The following is a 16,337-nucleotide window of genomic DNA, read 5'->3' as shown; positions in this document are numbered from 1 at the left end:
GTCAGGAGATCCTCCAAATGGGCCTTACAGTCTGATTCCCCTGTCAGGGAGAGAATACAAGTGAATAGTAAAAAAAACAAATGACCTTGAGAAGGTAAAATATTGGAGATGACATGACGGGTTCTCTCTTAGAAAGCTGGGTGGTGTATTATAATATAATTTTTGATACAAGTGTGATGTACAGGTCAGGTGACCCTTGTATTTTATTGCTGGTTATCTTGCACTCATTGTGATTCCCCTTTGCCCGGATCTCACAGCTCATGCCCCGGGAGAGTATCAGCGTCCTGTTCGATAACCAGACATGGACGAAGCATGTGGGGAACACGTCTGCCTTGGGACTCTCTGCCGCCTTCATCCACCCAACTGTCAGCGTCTTTGTCACTCTCCCCCTCTTCTTCATCATGAAGGTATCGACCAATCATCTTTCTATCTACGAGGAATCAATGGGGAGACCAGTTTAACAATTCATCATAATATTAGAAAAACATTGGCTTGAGATCTAATATTTCTGTTTTGTCATTTCCCAACCCAATCTCGCAGTGCACACAGACGGAATAGAAAACCATATCCCCACCAGTGAAGGAATCATTTTCAGATCTGTGTGGATGCAGTGGTCTCTCTGCAGCTGTCTCTGCTGAGCCAGATTTCCCTAACCAGCAGGGAGTAAGAGCTTCAGCGATTGGAGAGTTCTGACTCAGCAGTGGGCGTGTCAGACCTTTGCAGAGACACCACTGCATCCATACCGAGAGCAATGACACATCCTTGCCGCTTGCAGGGGGAGACTTTTCTACGCAAGCTGTGGCTGCTTTTAAAGAAACCCAACAGTTAAATCTCACACATGTTAAGCTGGAATGTAATAAATTGATTTATTCCAAACAATTCCCTTGGGTTTTAACAAAACTAACCCAATGCTGTTTTCTTTCTCCCTCCAGTTTTTGATGTCTGTCATTGCCACTACCATGCCCATCCCCTGCGGAGCCTTCATGCCGGTGTTTGTCCTTGGTAAGACTCAGTGATTGGATAATACCAATCAATTATTTTGTCACATGATGGTTTTTGGTCAAAAATATAGCAAATGAAAAAGTTACATGACACATCCCACCCAATGATATTTATGAAGCAGAAAGAATGCCCCCCAGGGGCAGAACACCTCCCCATAGCCCTTCCTGGGACAATGAGGATACCTGGGTGATTCAACAAACCAGGAATGGATCTGGTCCAGGATTTAAAACATTTGCTAGCATCACCCAGGTTCACTGATGAGAGAGCTATAATAAATCAGAGCCAATGATTGTAATACAATTGGATAGTCCATCCTCAGTCATCCACTGTTGGTGATCCTGTACCAACCATAGCCTCAGATACCTACTGTAAGAATAGAGGAACCTGGCCTGGTCTCCTGCTGCTCTGCATCCCATCTGTACCATGGTTCCATGTGCTAATTGTACAAAGATGGAGGACCATGTGATCAATAAAACTTTCACTATAATTATTGCCAAGTGTGTTGGTTCTCAGTCACCGTGACACGTCTGGCTGTTCTTCTTTGTCAGGTGCAGTTTCTGATTCCCACCACACTTAGCGCCATTGTCAAGGTTTCTTGGATCACATACCAACCTCATGCTAAGGTTTGGTAGAGAGGCAACTCCACCGTGTGACCATGCGTGATGTAATTAGTTGGAGCCAGATGATTCTATATTGTTTGGTATAAGTAATAATAATAATAATAAGCCAATGAATGGCATTCGGGATGTCTGTTGATTTTGTTGCATTGCTCCCCCCCAGGGGCCGCTTTTGGAAGAATAGTCGGTGAGCTGATGGCGTATCTCTTCCCCAATGGAATCCTTTTTGATGGAATTGTGTATAAGATTTTACCCGGGGGCTACGCTGTGATTGGTAACTATTCACAGAATGTGTCAATGTATACTGCATGGGTGACACAAAATAAAGTCAATGCGGTGAGATGGGTGTTTGGGAGGGGGGCGGCTGGAATGTATTGGCCAATCATTTCAGGTATTATTCTGCTTACATACTTTGCCCCCCACGCCCTTTACAAAACCCCTACCTAGTAAACGTAAACTGTACCAAAAAAAGGAAAATATTATATTTATTCTTACCTGACCCCCATCATCTGTATCCCTGGGGGTGACATCATCAACCTTCTGGATGGTTCCTGACGAAATCCCCCAAAAGACAAAATTTTGCTTCTCCGTCACACAACCGCCCCGGCATCATCCTCACCCATGGGCAGAAGACAATTTAATATTGCTGTCCAGTTTTGGTCACCAGTTCACAAAAAGGGCATTGTGGGATTGGAGAGAGTGCAGAGAAGGACAACTAAACTAATAAAAGGAATGGAGGAGCTCCGCTATGAGGAGAGATTAGCTGAACTGAATCTATTCCCCCTTGAGATGAGACGTATAAGGGGGGATATGATCACCCTGTATAAATATATAAACTGTCCATATAGAGAATTGTCTTCCCCATTATTCACTCTAATATCATTACAAAGCACAAGGGGGCGCTGTTTGTGTCTGGAGGAAAAGAAGTTTAAGCTCCGGATAAGGAAGGGATTCTTCACTGTAAGCTCTGTGAAAATGTGGAATCGGCTCCCTCAGGAATTAGTTTCAGTAACTTCTATAGATTGCTTTAAGAAAAAACTGGATGATTTCTAGAAGCACAGAATATAACTGGGGATTAAGGATTTAAAGTAAAGATAACAGAGACTGCTGATCCAGGGAACATCCGATTGCCTCATGGAATCAGGAAGGAATTTTTTTTACCTGTTGAAGCAAATTGTACCAGGGGTTTTTTTTTCTTCCTCTGGACCAGATATGTCTTATAGGGTTTTATATCTCGGATATGTTTATTTCCTGATTGGTTGAACTTGATGGACTCTTTTTTCAGCCTGACTTACTATGTAAGGTGCATTTTTCACCTATGCAAAATATGGGATTTGGGAAGTGAGATGTGGCTCTGGAAATGCAGACATTTTAGTGACAGGTCACCTTTAGGTGTTATATATGATGCTATAGTTCCACATTATAAATTGGGATCAGATGGGATTTTTATCGCAGAAGGGACAGGCGATGTCCTTGCAAACTTCTACACTCACATGCCCAGCTCAGTGTAGGGTGCTGTAATACGCCAGGTATCCTGCAGGGGGCATGCATGGGAATCACATCATCCTGGCCTGATCGATCAAGGTGGCTGCTGACCCCAAACTGGGGTCAACCCCAAACTGCAATGGATTGAGGACAGGTGAGTGTAACTTCAATAAGCCAGGTAAGTTTATTTTTTACAGCAATTATGTAGCCTGGCCCTCCTGCAATAAGGATGAGCCTGGTCGTAGTTTTTCATTTTAAAGGTTCAGTTCCACTTTAATAATTCGTCATATTTAAAAGGAAAAAAAAATAACTGGCAACTTTTTTTTAATGACTGGCACATTGATCCCTTGCCGCTTTGTGACCACGCCCTCTGTTTAAGGGGAGAGCCGGCATAAACCTGGGGGCAACACAGAAGCCCATTGCAGAATGTACCACTAGAGGGAGCTGAAACCAGAATCCCAGTGCTGCGTGTGTGCACTAAAAATCCCTGCGTCACCCACGCTGCACTTCTGGTCCATAATTAGTGTCGCTGGGAAAGCTTGGACTTTCTGGGGTAATTAGCTAATCATCAGTATTCAGGAAGAGTGCGAGGTTTATGGACGCTGCGAGTAATTAGTGGAATAGAATGACTTATTAACTGATGGGACTAATTATTATGCAGTGCGGGGAAGGATTATTTCATAACAAGAACAACTAATAGCCCCAACATAATTCCAAAATAGATAAAGAGTTTTGCTGACTAATGATTGGTAGTTATGTGTGGCCAAGCCTGGGCTATATAATGGAGAGGAAGGAACGACAGGCGGCGTTTAGAGTGTTTTATTTACGTGTTACTAGAAAGATTTTCCAAGCATAATGAAATGAAAAAGATAATGTGCTATATAAATACATATTACGATCCATATGAATTATATAAACATTGCAGGTACGTCATACATGAAATCATGAATTAGAGAACTTAAGTAAGTAAACAAAGAATTGTACTCAAAAAATCAAATTGTCTCAAGTGTCTTTACCCGACGCGTTTCACCAAAAAGATCACTTCTTCAGGGGATATAGAGACTTGGGTAGGTATAAAGTAGAGATGAAGATGTGAAAAGGAGAAATTATCCAATATGTGAATATGTGATTGTCAACCAAGACAATGTGAGGATGTCATTAGTTAATAATGAGGTTTATTTGTTAGTGGGTTCCTAATGTGTTTTTTTGGTCCAGGTGGTGGAATGAACCAAACTCCGTCATATATGCGGGAGAGACGAAGAGTATTGGGGATATAAATCAGTATGTCTGATAGTTATTAGTCCCTTAGTGCACAGATGATTGTAGGAAGTACATATAAAGTCAGTAAATGTTTGTGGTTCAGGGTACAAAAAAACGAGTGTATCCGTGGCCAGTCATCGGCCCTGGTGGCTCACCGCGGATACACTCTTTTTTTGTACCCTGAACCACGAACATTTACTGACGTTATATGTACTTCCTACAATCATCTGTGCACTAAGGGACTAATAACTATCAGACATACTCTTCATCTCCTCCGCATATATGACGGAATTTAGTTCATTCCACCACCTGGACCCAAGTCTCTATATCCCCTGAAGAAGCCATCTTTTTGGCGAAACGCGTCGGTAAAGACAATTTGATTTTTTGAGTACAATTCTTTATTTACTTACTTGACTTCTCTAATTCATGACCATGTATGACTTACCTGCAATGTTTATATAAACTCTAATATGTAATTATATAGCACATACATTTTCTCATTTCAGTAATCTTGGAAAAGCTTTGTAGTAACACGTAAATAAAACACTCTAAACTTTTATGAAGTAGTGCCACAAAAGCCTGTCTTTCCTTTTCTACTTTGCTCTCTAAAATTCCAAATTTACAAGTTTATGGGGGTCCCCTGACACCCCCAACTGTCATAGACTTCTGTGTGCACCCCCCCCCCCATAGGTTAGCAGTCACAGGGTGAGCAAAATGACCTTTAATTCTGTATTATCCAAGGATTTATTATTCGTCTATAGCAGCCAAAGTTTCAAAAATAATTAAAAATCCCCTGAACATGCACAGAAGTGTTAGGTAAAGGGGATAGGGAGGTATCAGGGTGAATTGTAGGAACATGGCACAAGTGAAATATATAAAAAAAAAAAGCATGTGGACCCTTTTGGGTGTCCATGTCACCTCCTGTGCTGAGTCCTCCTCTCCTAACCTTTTCTTTGGGTTGGATGGTCCGCAGATATGGAGAGAGCAGTACTGATTTAGTCACCTCCCCCCCATTAAGTTCAGACGCTTTGGGATTGAGAGATCCCATTCGGCTACCACGGCCGACATCTTTCCGACCTTTTGTTTACTAGCAATGGAATGTTAGTTCATTTGACAGCTGGGGCCAATGAGCAGAACTCACCATGTCCCGCACTAATTATTTGCTCTCTGTCTAGCCGATTGAGTGACTCAGGGAGTCATTTGACCCAGAAGACTAGGGACATCTTGTGGCAAAGTAGAGGAACTACAAGGAGGATTTCCAGATTTTAGCTCTTTCTCTTACAATCTTTACTGGATGTTACAAAGTCCAAGACATTAGAAAAAAAGTCAAAGTATCCAAAATGACCACATTTTTCATTTTTATTAAAACAACATTGCTCTGCTTTTCACACAAAATGTAAAATAAATTATTACTGTAATTGTATTTGACAATTACAGTATTGAATAGAGACACACGCATAGTATCAGGCTGTAGCCCTCTATATCTATATTTACCATTAAATAAAACCTCTGCCTATAAATTAGATTGGTCGATGTATAACAGGTTCATCATCTTTTTCTTCTCAGTCACCTTTCTCTTTTCCTCCAGGAGCGGCCGCACTCACAGGAGCCGTCACCCATACCGTCTCCACCGCCGTGATCTGCTTTGAGCTGACCGGTCAGATTTCTCACATCCTCCCCATGCTGTTCTCAGTCATCATGGCCAATGTGGTGGCTCAAAACCTCCAGCCCAGCCTCTACGACTCCATTATCCAGACAAAGCGGCTGCCGTACCTGCCGGACCTGTCCAGCTGCTCCGTCAGGTGAGAGCAAGGAATTGATCTTCAGGTGCCCCCATTGGACAGGGCGGGGCAGTGACCTCACTTTCCTATAGCATCCTTTTACCAGTTGAGTTTGGTCACTGCCCCACCCCCAGACAACTGTTCAACAAATCATTCGCCTTCAATGTGCATTTCTATTATCCGGGCCACACAAATAATATCTGAGTAGTTTTACTTTTGGTGTTTCGGTGTTGCTTCTTTTCTCCCTGGAAGAGGTAAACAGTCGTATGGATGGCCATTATCCTGACTGGTGGGTATCTCTTAGTGCAGGAATGGCTGATTGTGTCCCATAGGATCCCAGCATAGGAGAGGTGTTTATGCACACAGGGGGTGAACTCAGAACTGAAAAAAATCATCCATAAAAAACGAAATCCAGAAATTTCAACTGCAGTACCTTTTACAGCCAATAGTTGTGCAGCATAATGGAACTTACTTGCACTGAGCCCAGGTTATCCTGGACCCAACCTCATCCTATGATTGGAAAGCAGCACAGGGTTCATCTTTATCACTGTTCTTTCTTCTTCATGTGTCTTGTCTGTTCATGAACTGATTGGCTCCTTGTGCTGCGTTTACAGGACCCAGCCATTTCTATTGCAGCATGTGTTATGCATGAGCAGCTTCCAGTGAGTGCAGTGCACCCTGACAAATAAATGCTAGGAGCTGCTGAAAGATTTGGGAACACATATATTATATAATAATATACAACATTGTGACAGTGGGGTCAGCATTACATAGGTCTGTCCTTGGTGATGAGATCCCCACACCGCAAACCACCGGCACCGAGCTGCTGGCACACCGGGAGAATCAGCTGATCAGTATTCAGGAAGAGTATTGTGGTCTCTGCGAGTAATTGCAATATCATGATTTATTAACATTTGTTGGGGCTAATTAATAAAACAGTGAAGAATCCATTCCGGATTAGCCGTGGAATTTTCCATGGAAATATTTATAATTTGTGTTTAGTATCTTTTTGTTAATCGAGAGGGAATATTTCCAGCCAGTTGTACCACGTCCCCTAATCAATTTTAAACAGAAAAAAGTATTTGCAACAGCCAGCACACTATCTGCATGGAGTTTGCAGGTTCTTCCTGTGTCTGCGCGGGTTTCCTCCCACATTCCAAAAACATGCAGTTAGGTTAATTGGCTCCCCCCCAAAATTGTCCTTAGACTGTGGTAAGGACATATAGGTAGGGATATTATTGTGAGCTCCTTTAACGGACAGCTAGTCACATGACTATAGACTTTGTACAGCTCTGTGTAATATGTCGGCGCTATATAAATACTGTATAATTATATTATAGTGATCAATTTGCATTGATTGAATTAATTGATTGCTTTTCATTTTATGGTTGACTAGTTGGCTTATGAATGGCTAGCTTTAAGTTATATTCTGATGCCTTTAACACTTCCAAATGGTGAGCACTGGGCATGAGTTGTTACAGGGCAAGGCTGGGCTATGGGGCAATGGGGCATTTGCCTCCACGGCCAGTACAAGGAATATATGGTGGCCTTAAATCGGTGATTTTCAGCCAGTGTCCCGCGATAAATCTTTAGGTGTACCGTGGGAAATGATCCAATTACCAATGTCAAGTGTCTGTGCTGTAGTGACTGGCAGAGAAATGTAATACTCTTCCATGTCAGTGGGTGGCAGTAGGTAGCTTAATTGGCTTGTTTATTCTTAGAGACAAGAGAATTAGTTACGGAGTCATTTTGTAACATTTTAGATTTGTGGTGTGCCGCAGGATTTTTTCAATGTAAAAAATGTGCCATGGCACAAAGCACTGCCTTAAATATTGAAATTTTCCAATCAGACCTCAGTCTTGCATATCAGCAACCCTATAAAACATTTTGCATTAAATATATTTCTATACAATATATTTACTGGTAGAAGCCTCCCATGGGTAGACATCTCTAAGACCTGAGCTCATGTGTTGCCATCTTGAATACAACATAAGCAAATTCCAGGAACCTCAAAGCTGTCTCAAATTCTTTAAAGAATTCCAATTGGCTTCATCATCAGCTGCTACATAAAATAGTATATAAAGAGGTGAAAGGAGGAGCTGGACCAGCACAAACAATTAGACACTCCCAGCAAAGAAGAGAAAGGATGGAGGGGCTATTCTAGGGAATGGACTCTTCCAGGGGTAGTCATGCTGAAAGTGAAATTCACAATTTCTTTTGCTTTCTGCAGTAAATACAACATTTTTGTAGAAGACATCATGGTGAAGGAAGTGCGCTATATATCTTCCCACTGCACCTACCAAGACCTGCTGAATGTGGTGAAAAGCTGCGCCCACAAAACACTCCCCCTAGTGGAGTCCGCAGGTAAGACAACTGGGCAAATGTGCATACAATGTATGATTATTAAAGGTTCAGTACAACATGAAATGATATTTTTTGGTAGAAGTTGAAGGGTCCCATCATCTCCACTTATTTTATGACTGGGAAACTATGTTTATAATAAGTTCCTGGGTCTGTAGACCTAACATGCCCAATATGGGGGCTCTCACTATCTTTATGCAGAGCTTTGGGGTCTGTACACGTGCTGTGCCTATTATGAGGGGGTCCTACCATGCCAATAATAGGTTCCTGGGTCTGTCAACCTACCATGCTCATTATAGGGGCTCTCACTATCTTTATGCAGCATTTCTGGTCTGTTTTCCTGCTGTGCCCATTATGAGGAGTCTGGCCATCCCTATGATAGGTCGCTAGGTCTGTATATGTCCTCTGCTCATTGGGTGAGCTCTCACCATTGCTGCACTTAGTTTCTGGGCTTGCTCACCTGCTGTACCCAAAATAAGAGATCCCCAATGTGGGGACCCACCCATTATAAGGGCTACCACTATACCTGCACTGAATTTTTGGGTCTGTATGCCTTTTTGTTGCCACTATGAGGTTATTCCTTATATATATATAACGAGTGCTAACATAATATGCAGCGCTGTACATTAAATAGGGGTTACAAATGACAGACAGATACAGACAGTGACACAGGAGGAGGAGAGGACCCTGCTCCGAAGAGCTTACAATCTAGGAGGTGGGGGAAGTAGTACACAATGGGAGGGGATATAGAATGGTGGGAAATAGTGAGGGTTTTAGAGACAGAAGAAGACGGGTAGGTGAGGTTGAAGCATCGGGTTTTGGGTGCTCTTTAAATGATCAGAAAGTAGGAGCAAGCTGAAAAGGACGAGGAGACCATTCCGGAGAGTGAGGGCAGCTCCAGAGAAGTCTTGGAGCCGTGCGTGTGATGAGGTTATGAGTGAGGAAGTCAGTAGTAGGTCATTGGAGGAGCGAAGAGAGTGGCTAGGAGGGGATTTTTCTACCTCTTGGCTTCACACCAGTTGTCTGTGCTGCACTGGTAATAATGATTTCCTTGGTATAAAAAACAAAATCTGACCTTTAAAGAAGTCACAAAGTTCATGTAGACCTGAGCCAGCAGTCAGAGTGTTGTCCAGACTTTCCACACAGCAAATACTCCATCATGCATATTCATATGGACCAAGAAAACAGCAGTGAGCATTCTTCTCTCCCTGAGATTTGCCATCTTGGAGGTATCTGAGCAGGTTCCAAGCAGCCCCATAGACATTCCACCCTTCCTGACCAATTCCTTATCTATACCAAGACCTGCTGAATGTGGTGAAAAGCTGCGCCCACAAAACACTCCCCCTAGTGGAGTCCGCAGGTAAGACAACTGGGCAAATGTGCATACAATTTATGATTTTTTAAGGTTCAGTACAAAATGATATTTTTTGGTAGAAGTTGAAGGGTCCCATCATCTCCAGTTATTTTATGACTGGGAAACTATGTTCCTGGGTCTGTACACCTGCTGTGCCTAATATGATGGGTCCTACCATGCCCATTATAAGTTCCTGGGTCTGTAGACCTATCATGCCCATTATGGGGGCTCTCACCATCTTTATGCAGAGCTTTGGGGTCTGTACACCTGCTGTGCCTAATATGAGGGGTCCTACCATGCCCAAGTTCCTGGGTCTGTAGACCTACCATGCCCATTATGGGGGGACTCTCACCATCTTTATGCAGCATTTTCTGGTCTGTTTTCCTGCTGTGCCCATTATGAGGAGTCTGGCCATCCCTATGATAGGTCGCTAGGTCTGTATATGTCCTCTGCTCATTGGGTTGGCTCTCACCATTGCTGCACTTAGTTTCTGGGTTTGCTCTCCTGATTTGCCCAAAATAAGAGATCCCCAAAGCCGGTACACCTGTTATGAGGGCTCCCACCATACCTGCACTGAATTTTTGGGTATGTATGCCTTTTTGTTGCCACTATGAGGTTATTCCTTATATATATATAAAACGAGTGCTCCCGTTATTCCTTATATTTTAAAAAATGTAGCAAGAGGAGCCAGAATAGAAACAGGTGGGAACATACAAAACTCAGAGGTGTACAGGAACAGTGTTGGGAGTTATGACTGGGAATTGGAGTATCCAAGACATAACCAGAATGGCTGCTGCTGTACCTTATTATTATTATACAGGATTTATATGGCACTAACATAATATGCAGCACTGTACAATAAATAGGGGTTGAAAATGACAGAAGACAAATAAAGACAGTAACACAGGAGGGGGAGAGGATCCTGACCAGAAGAGCTTACAATCTAGGAGGTGGGGGAAGTATCACACAATAGGAGGGGGATATGGAATGGTGGGAAGTAGTGAGGGTTTAGGAGACAGAAGAAGACGGGTAGGTGAGGTTGAAGCGTTGGGTTTTAAATGATTTAATCAGAAAGTAGGAGCAAGCCAAATAGGATGAGGAGACCATTCCAGAGAGTCGGGGCAGCTCCAGAGAAGTCTTGGAGCTGTGCGTGTGATGAGGTTATGAGTGAGGAAGTCAGTAGTAGGTCATTGGAGGAGCGAAGAGAGCGGCTAGGAGGGGATTTTTCTACCTCTTGGCTTCACACCAGTTGTCTGTGCTGCACTGGTAATAATGATTTCCTTGGTATAAAATACTAAATCTGACCTTTAAGGAAGTCACAAAGTTGATGTAGACCAGAGCCAGCAGTCAAAGTGTTGTCCAGACTTTCCACACAGCAATTATTCCATCATGCATATTCATATGGACCAAGAAAACAGCAGTGAGCATTTTTCTCTCCCTGAGATTTGCCATCTTGGAGGTATCTGAGCAGGTTCCAAGCAGCCCCATAGACATTCCACCCTTCCTGACCAATTCCTTATCTATAATGTATTCATTGCTTTGCAGAATGCATGGTGCTTCTCGGGTCAGTCGAGAGGTCGGAGATCACAGCACTGCTGGAGAGAGTCCTGAGCAAGGAAAGGAGGCTGAAGATGGCGTCCCCTCCATACAAAGGCCAAGGGCCAGCACGGCCCGGAGAAAAACGTGACTCCTTCCGCTACGTGGATGAAGAAGACACGGGAGGCGAGGAGGAAGAGAAGAAAGAGGTGAGAAACCATGGCTGCAAATAATGAATATAATATTAGGATCAAACAGGCTTTATTATTCAGCATGGGCATCAGGAAATGATGATAGGAGAATGAGGAATTTCCCATTTACACCGCCCTCGTCTACATTAAAAAGCATTGCCAGGCTCTCCGTTCTGCCCAGAGCCAAAAGTCACCTTCAAGCCGAAACAATATTCATAAAGAGAGAATGACATTCCATAAGTAACAAGACATAAAACCTGTAAATTCCTTGACAGCCTTTGTATGCAATATTTTAAAGCCATCACTTTTCACCTCCATTGTTTAATCAGGGACACCACCTCACAAATGGGTTTATAGCATTCTCCAGTCTCCAAGTAATCTCCTGAGGAAGCTAGATGGCGAAACACGTTGGGTAGTGAGACATTGAGTTAAAACTCTAACCTTTTCTATACTTTGAAATACACTCATTTGTAAGCACAGAACATTCACCAATAAAATTCTAAAATCCATTTATTTATGGCAATTAAAATCCATAAGATTCACATCAATTCACAACATTTACATTCGCTCTCTTTATATTGCTGCACTACGCGTTTCACGGATGAATGTCTGCTTCCTCAGGAACACAGAGACCTATTATAATAGATTTAACAATAAATATCTACAAACTATTCATTGCCAATCATTGAAATTACATTTTTTATTAAAATTCATCACAAATACTTCAATATCTCAAGACGTCTATTAAGTGGACACGGAACCAGCACACTGGCACCTGGGAGAGACTTTTTATGCAAATAATGACTTCCGCTCCTTAAGTTAATACTTTATAATTTCCTTCTTTTCATAAATGATTAAGGTGCATTGCAGAATCTGGTTTGGTGCAGAGAGAGGATCAGAGATTTCCAATTTTGTGATGAAAAGTTGCCATTTGTAAATCTGAGATCTCCTGCACAGCTTCAGAAGATGAAGAGACAATTTCAGACTCAGAGTGCCAGCTCGTAACTTTTCACGTCAGCACGAGAGCTTTGAATTTCAGACAAGAGTCCTACGGAGAACAACTGACTCATGAAATCGGTGCTATAAATACAGCCCAGCCTTCTTATTTTTCCTGGAGTGACACTTTAATTACTCCCCTGTAGCGTCTGTATTTCTATTTTAATGCTTCGTGCATGCAAAAGTGAGGGAGGAACAAAAGATTTTCATTACCCTCATCTGTGTCTTATAATGAAAATCAAATATTCTGCTCCCTTGCTGAGTGTGTTGAGTCTTGTTGCTATCAGACAGGAATAAATAAAATCAGATATCGGAAATGAGACGCTGGGGGGGGGCAGGTACACAAACTGTGAGTGGTGGCGGCTGGCTTTGAACTCGCAACAATGGAGCTGATTTGCTGATACTGCATGAAATACTCCCTGCACCAACTACATACAGCCACTAGGAGGAGCACTTGAATTCAGACTGTTCACTTACCATTACAAGGGATAATTCACTTAGCTTAGTGAATGTGGTGATCGTTCACTTTGCTAAGAATACCCAACCATGTGCTAAAACAACAAGAGCTTCCTCTAGTGGTTATATGTAGACGGTGCAAGGAGTATTTCATGCAGAACTAGCAAATTGTTTTCAACTGATAGAGCCTTGTCCACAAATACGGAAGAGTTGTACAGAAAAATAACTAAAGTGACCCTTTCATGAAAAAAATGTCTTCCAAATAGGGACCATGGATATTCACCCTTCCTGCAGTCACTATAGGCTGCATGATTCACATTCCTCAATCTTTCCGTCTTCCTTCGATGTTCATTATTCTCATTTATTGAATCTTTGCCAACTTGATTTGTCTTCCGTGTACGCAGTAAACTGTGATACTGAGATGATTAATTCCTCGAAGAAAGACATCCAGATTCTGGTAGAGTAATTATGGTTGGAAGTCCAGAAAATAATATTCTGCTGTCTGTGATTGTTTTACAGCCAATGGAAGAATGCAATGGCCCCATTTCTCCGAATAATTCTGGGGAGCCCACCAGTGACTCCTCGGAGCCAGGTAACATCTCAATATTCAGCGTTAAAATGTATTATTGTCATCAATATGCAAATTATGTCCTAATTGTGCTGATCCTATCAGGTGTATTGGGGTCATTTATGGAATAGAGGTGTGTGAACTGGTTAGGGGACCCCTTAGACCCCTTCTCAGGTCACCCAGGATGACCATGGGTACAGACACCCCTATTTAATATGGTATTCTGACCTTCTGACAAAAAGGAAGCAAATTAACAGGAATCTATAGATTAGATGAATGGAAGCCAAATGTGAGATGAGATTCCCTCAAAGGTTAAGTCTGAGTAGAAAAGGTCGTAGTTTCCTCTACTGCCTTCCATTAGTGGCCCTGATTTATTAAAGCTCTCCAAGGCTGGAGAAGACACGCTTTTATCAGTGAATCTGGGTGATCCAACAAACCTGGAATGGATTTTGTCAAAGTTTTTTACCTATTTGCCAGCAAATGATCTGAATCCTGGACCTGATCCATTCCAGTATTGCTGGATCACCCAGCTTCACTGATGAAAGTGTCCTCCCTAGCCTTGGAGAGCTTTAATAAATCAGGGCCAATATGTCAATAATTAGAAAGTATTACAATACAAGATTTTCTATCATTGCAGAACTTTATTAGGAATGACTTTGAACCCCGGCCAGTTTATTTCCCAATACTGTAACCTATGAATATATAGTCACCCCTACCGGGTCTGCTTAGTGCCCAACAGGAGGTGAAGGAGTGAGGCAGGAAGACTCTGCTCATGGAGGAGGGGAAATAAAAGCTCATTATTGTCCAATCAAAGGCCAAGGAATGAGGACGCTTGTGCGCTTAGAAATTTGGAAAAATTAAGGTTTATTGTCCACCCAGCAGTTGGAACGTGAGGACAGTTAACTTGTAGTAAAGGAAGTATGAAAATGAAGATGGATTATTATCTTAGTGAGAATGGGGAACCATTGTCCTGGGAGGTTTGACATTTTTTGACCAGAGGCCAGAGAATCAGGGCCGGCATCCTAAGGCCATGGAAATAAAGACGCCTCAGCAGCTCTATTATAAAAATGATGGATTTAGATTGTCTCAGGTTTGTATATAAAATATTGGTAGCTATGGTCTGGGGAGATCCTGATATGCTGTCCAGTGGGCATTTTCTGCCATTGCTGAGACCTTCTTGTCTCTTATTGCCACCCAAGCTAATTGATTGATGATGGCTATGGGGGTCTAAGTGTCAGATTTGGCCCAATCCATTGACAATTCTTCTTCAGCTGACTTCCATTCTTCTCTTTTCTCAGCCACATGTTGTCAGAGGATGTGTTCTTCCTTGAAGAGGGTCTTCTGCCGTTCTGGGGAGGTGAAAGTGAAAGACCCACCCCAGGTTAGTAATATCGGAGTCAACCGTAATATATACCCATACAAAACCTTTGTAGAGTGGTGGCCCAAATGGAAGCTTCTATATGTAGCCTTCACAATCTTTTAAAACTTCCTGGAAGCTCCATGTTGGTTGTGTAGTCACCTTTGGATTTTGATGGCCTTTTTTATCTGAACAATAACTCTACATAGCTGTTCATGAATCTAATGCTGGCCAACTTTCACTCATTTTTCACATGATTCACCATTAGAGCTAAAAGGAAGTGGGGGCTGCTGCTTATTCCAAGTTCTCCTTGTTGCTGCAAATGACATTGCTGGACAATATAGGTGATGTGGGATATTGCAGTGGCGCACAGCATGGAATCTCTGGGATGATAAGCTTTTCCTAACAATAACTAATTTGAATTTTTTTGGACAGGAATCTGAGCCTGAAGACCCGATGACACCAGAGGAGGTGAGAGAATGACAAAATATTATTTATAATCTGTTTGGGAACAAACTTGACACTGAGATGGGGTAAATAAGAAGTTTTATTTTATATTTCTTCCTTGGTGCACACTTCATTTATTATTCATACAAATGAATCAGCATGTCTTCCTTTCACCCGATCATCATCATCAATGGCTCAATGGTCGGTAAACAATGCGCACACATCTGCAATCACATGACTTTTGTCTATCAATGAAATAAAAACATAAAATGCAGCAACAACAGCAATGTTCTGCAATGCCATCTTATTTCTTTCATTTTCCTTTTCATAGCTACAAAGTTTCTACAAAATTTAGAGATTGCAAAATTGGTCATTTGGATGCAAGTTTGCCAAAACCAGTTGCACATCAATCAGAAAACATTTCAGTATTCCCTTTAGTTAAAAAATAAGTGAGTGGGAAGCCGGACCAATTAGAAATTGTTGGTAATTTGGTATTTTTAGATTGCAGTGTGGGAGCAGCAGGAGCTCGGGAAGATCGCCTCGTTTGATAGCTGCTTAATTGACCCATCACCGTTCCAGTTGGTGGAGAGGACCTCCCTCCATAAGGTGGGTCACACAGAATGTTGGGGGAGACAAGATGGTGGCCATACTTTGGGTAATCCTTCATGTTTTCCTTATTGGCCCCTTGAGGTCTTATACACATTTTTTCTTCCCTGTAGACCCATACATTGTTTTCCCTGCTCGGCCTTAGCCATGCCTATATCACAAGAGGAGGAAAGCTCAGAGGAGTCATCACTCTAAAGGAGGTATGTGGAGGTTTTGGTGATTTATGTTGAATGTAGGACACGGATACACATAGCCGGGGTGATAAAAATTGCCAATTTCCTGGTTCACTTAAATCTTAGAAGAAACTGTTGTGACTGAGT

The 16,337-nt window shown here is 42.3% G+C and overlaps 1 protein-coding gene across 1 annotated transcript in view; it reads left to right on the top strand.

Moving 5' to 3' along the window:
- Positions 1–16,337, top strand: part of CLCN1 (chloride voltage-gated channel 1) — a 58,023-nt gene that overhangs the window by 37,260 nt on the left and 4,426 nt on the right. The window contains exons 12-22 of the mRNA XM_072423828.1: positions 258–407; positions 933–1,002; positions 1,783–1,893; positions 5,953–6,166; positions 8,376–8,509; positions 11,406–11,605; positions 13,559–13,631; positions 14,906–14,988; positions 15,400–15,435; positions 15,913–16,017; positions 16,131–16,217. Of these exons, the coding sequence (XP_072279929.1) occupies positions 258–407; positions 933–1,002; positions 1,783–1,893; positions 5,953–6,166; positions 8,376–8,509; positions 11,406–11,605; positions 13,559–13,631; positions 14,906–14,988; positions 15,400–15,435; positions 15,913–16,017; positions 16,131–16,217 (1,263 nt within the window). The remainder of the gene's footprint in view (positions 1–257; positions 408–932; positions 1,003–1,782; positions 1,894–5,952; positions 6,167–8,375; positions 8,510–11,405; positions 11,606–13,558; positions 13,632–14,905; positions 14,989–15,399; positions 15,436–15,912; positions 16,018–16,130; positions 16,218–16,337) is intronic.

This window comes from Pyxicephalus adspersus, chromosome 10 (assembly GCF_032062135.1).
Source record: "Pyxicephalus adspersus chromosome 10, UCB_Pads_2.0, whole genome shotgun sequence".
NCBI classification, from domain to species: Eukaryota; Metazoa; Chordata; class Amphibia; order Anura; family Pyxicephalidae; genus Pyxicephalus; species Pyxicephalus adspersus.
Note: the sequence above shows the minus strand (reverse complement) of the source record. Positions and strands in the feature narration are given on the sequence as shown.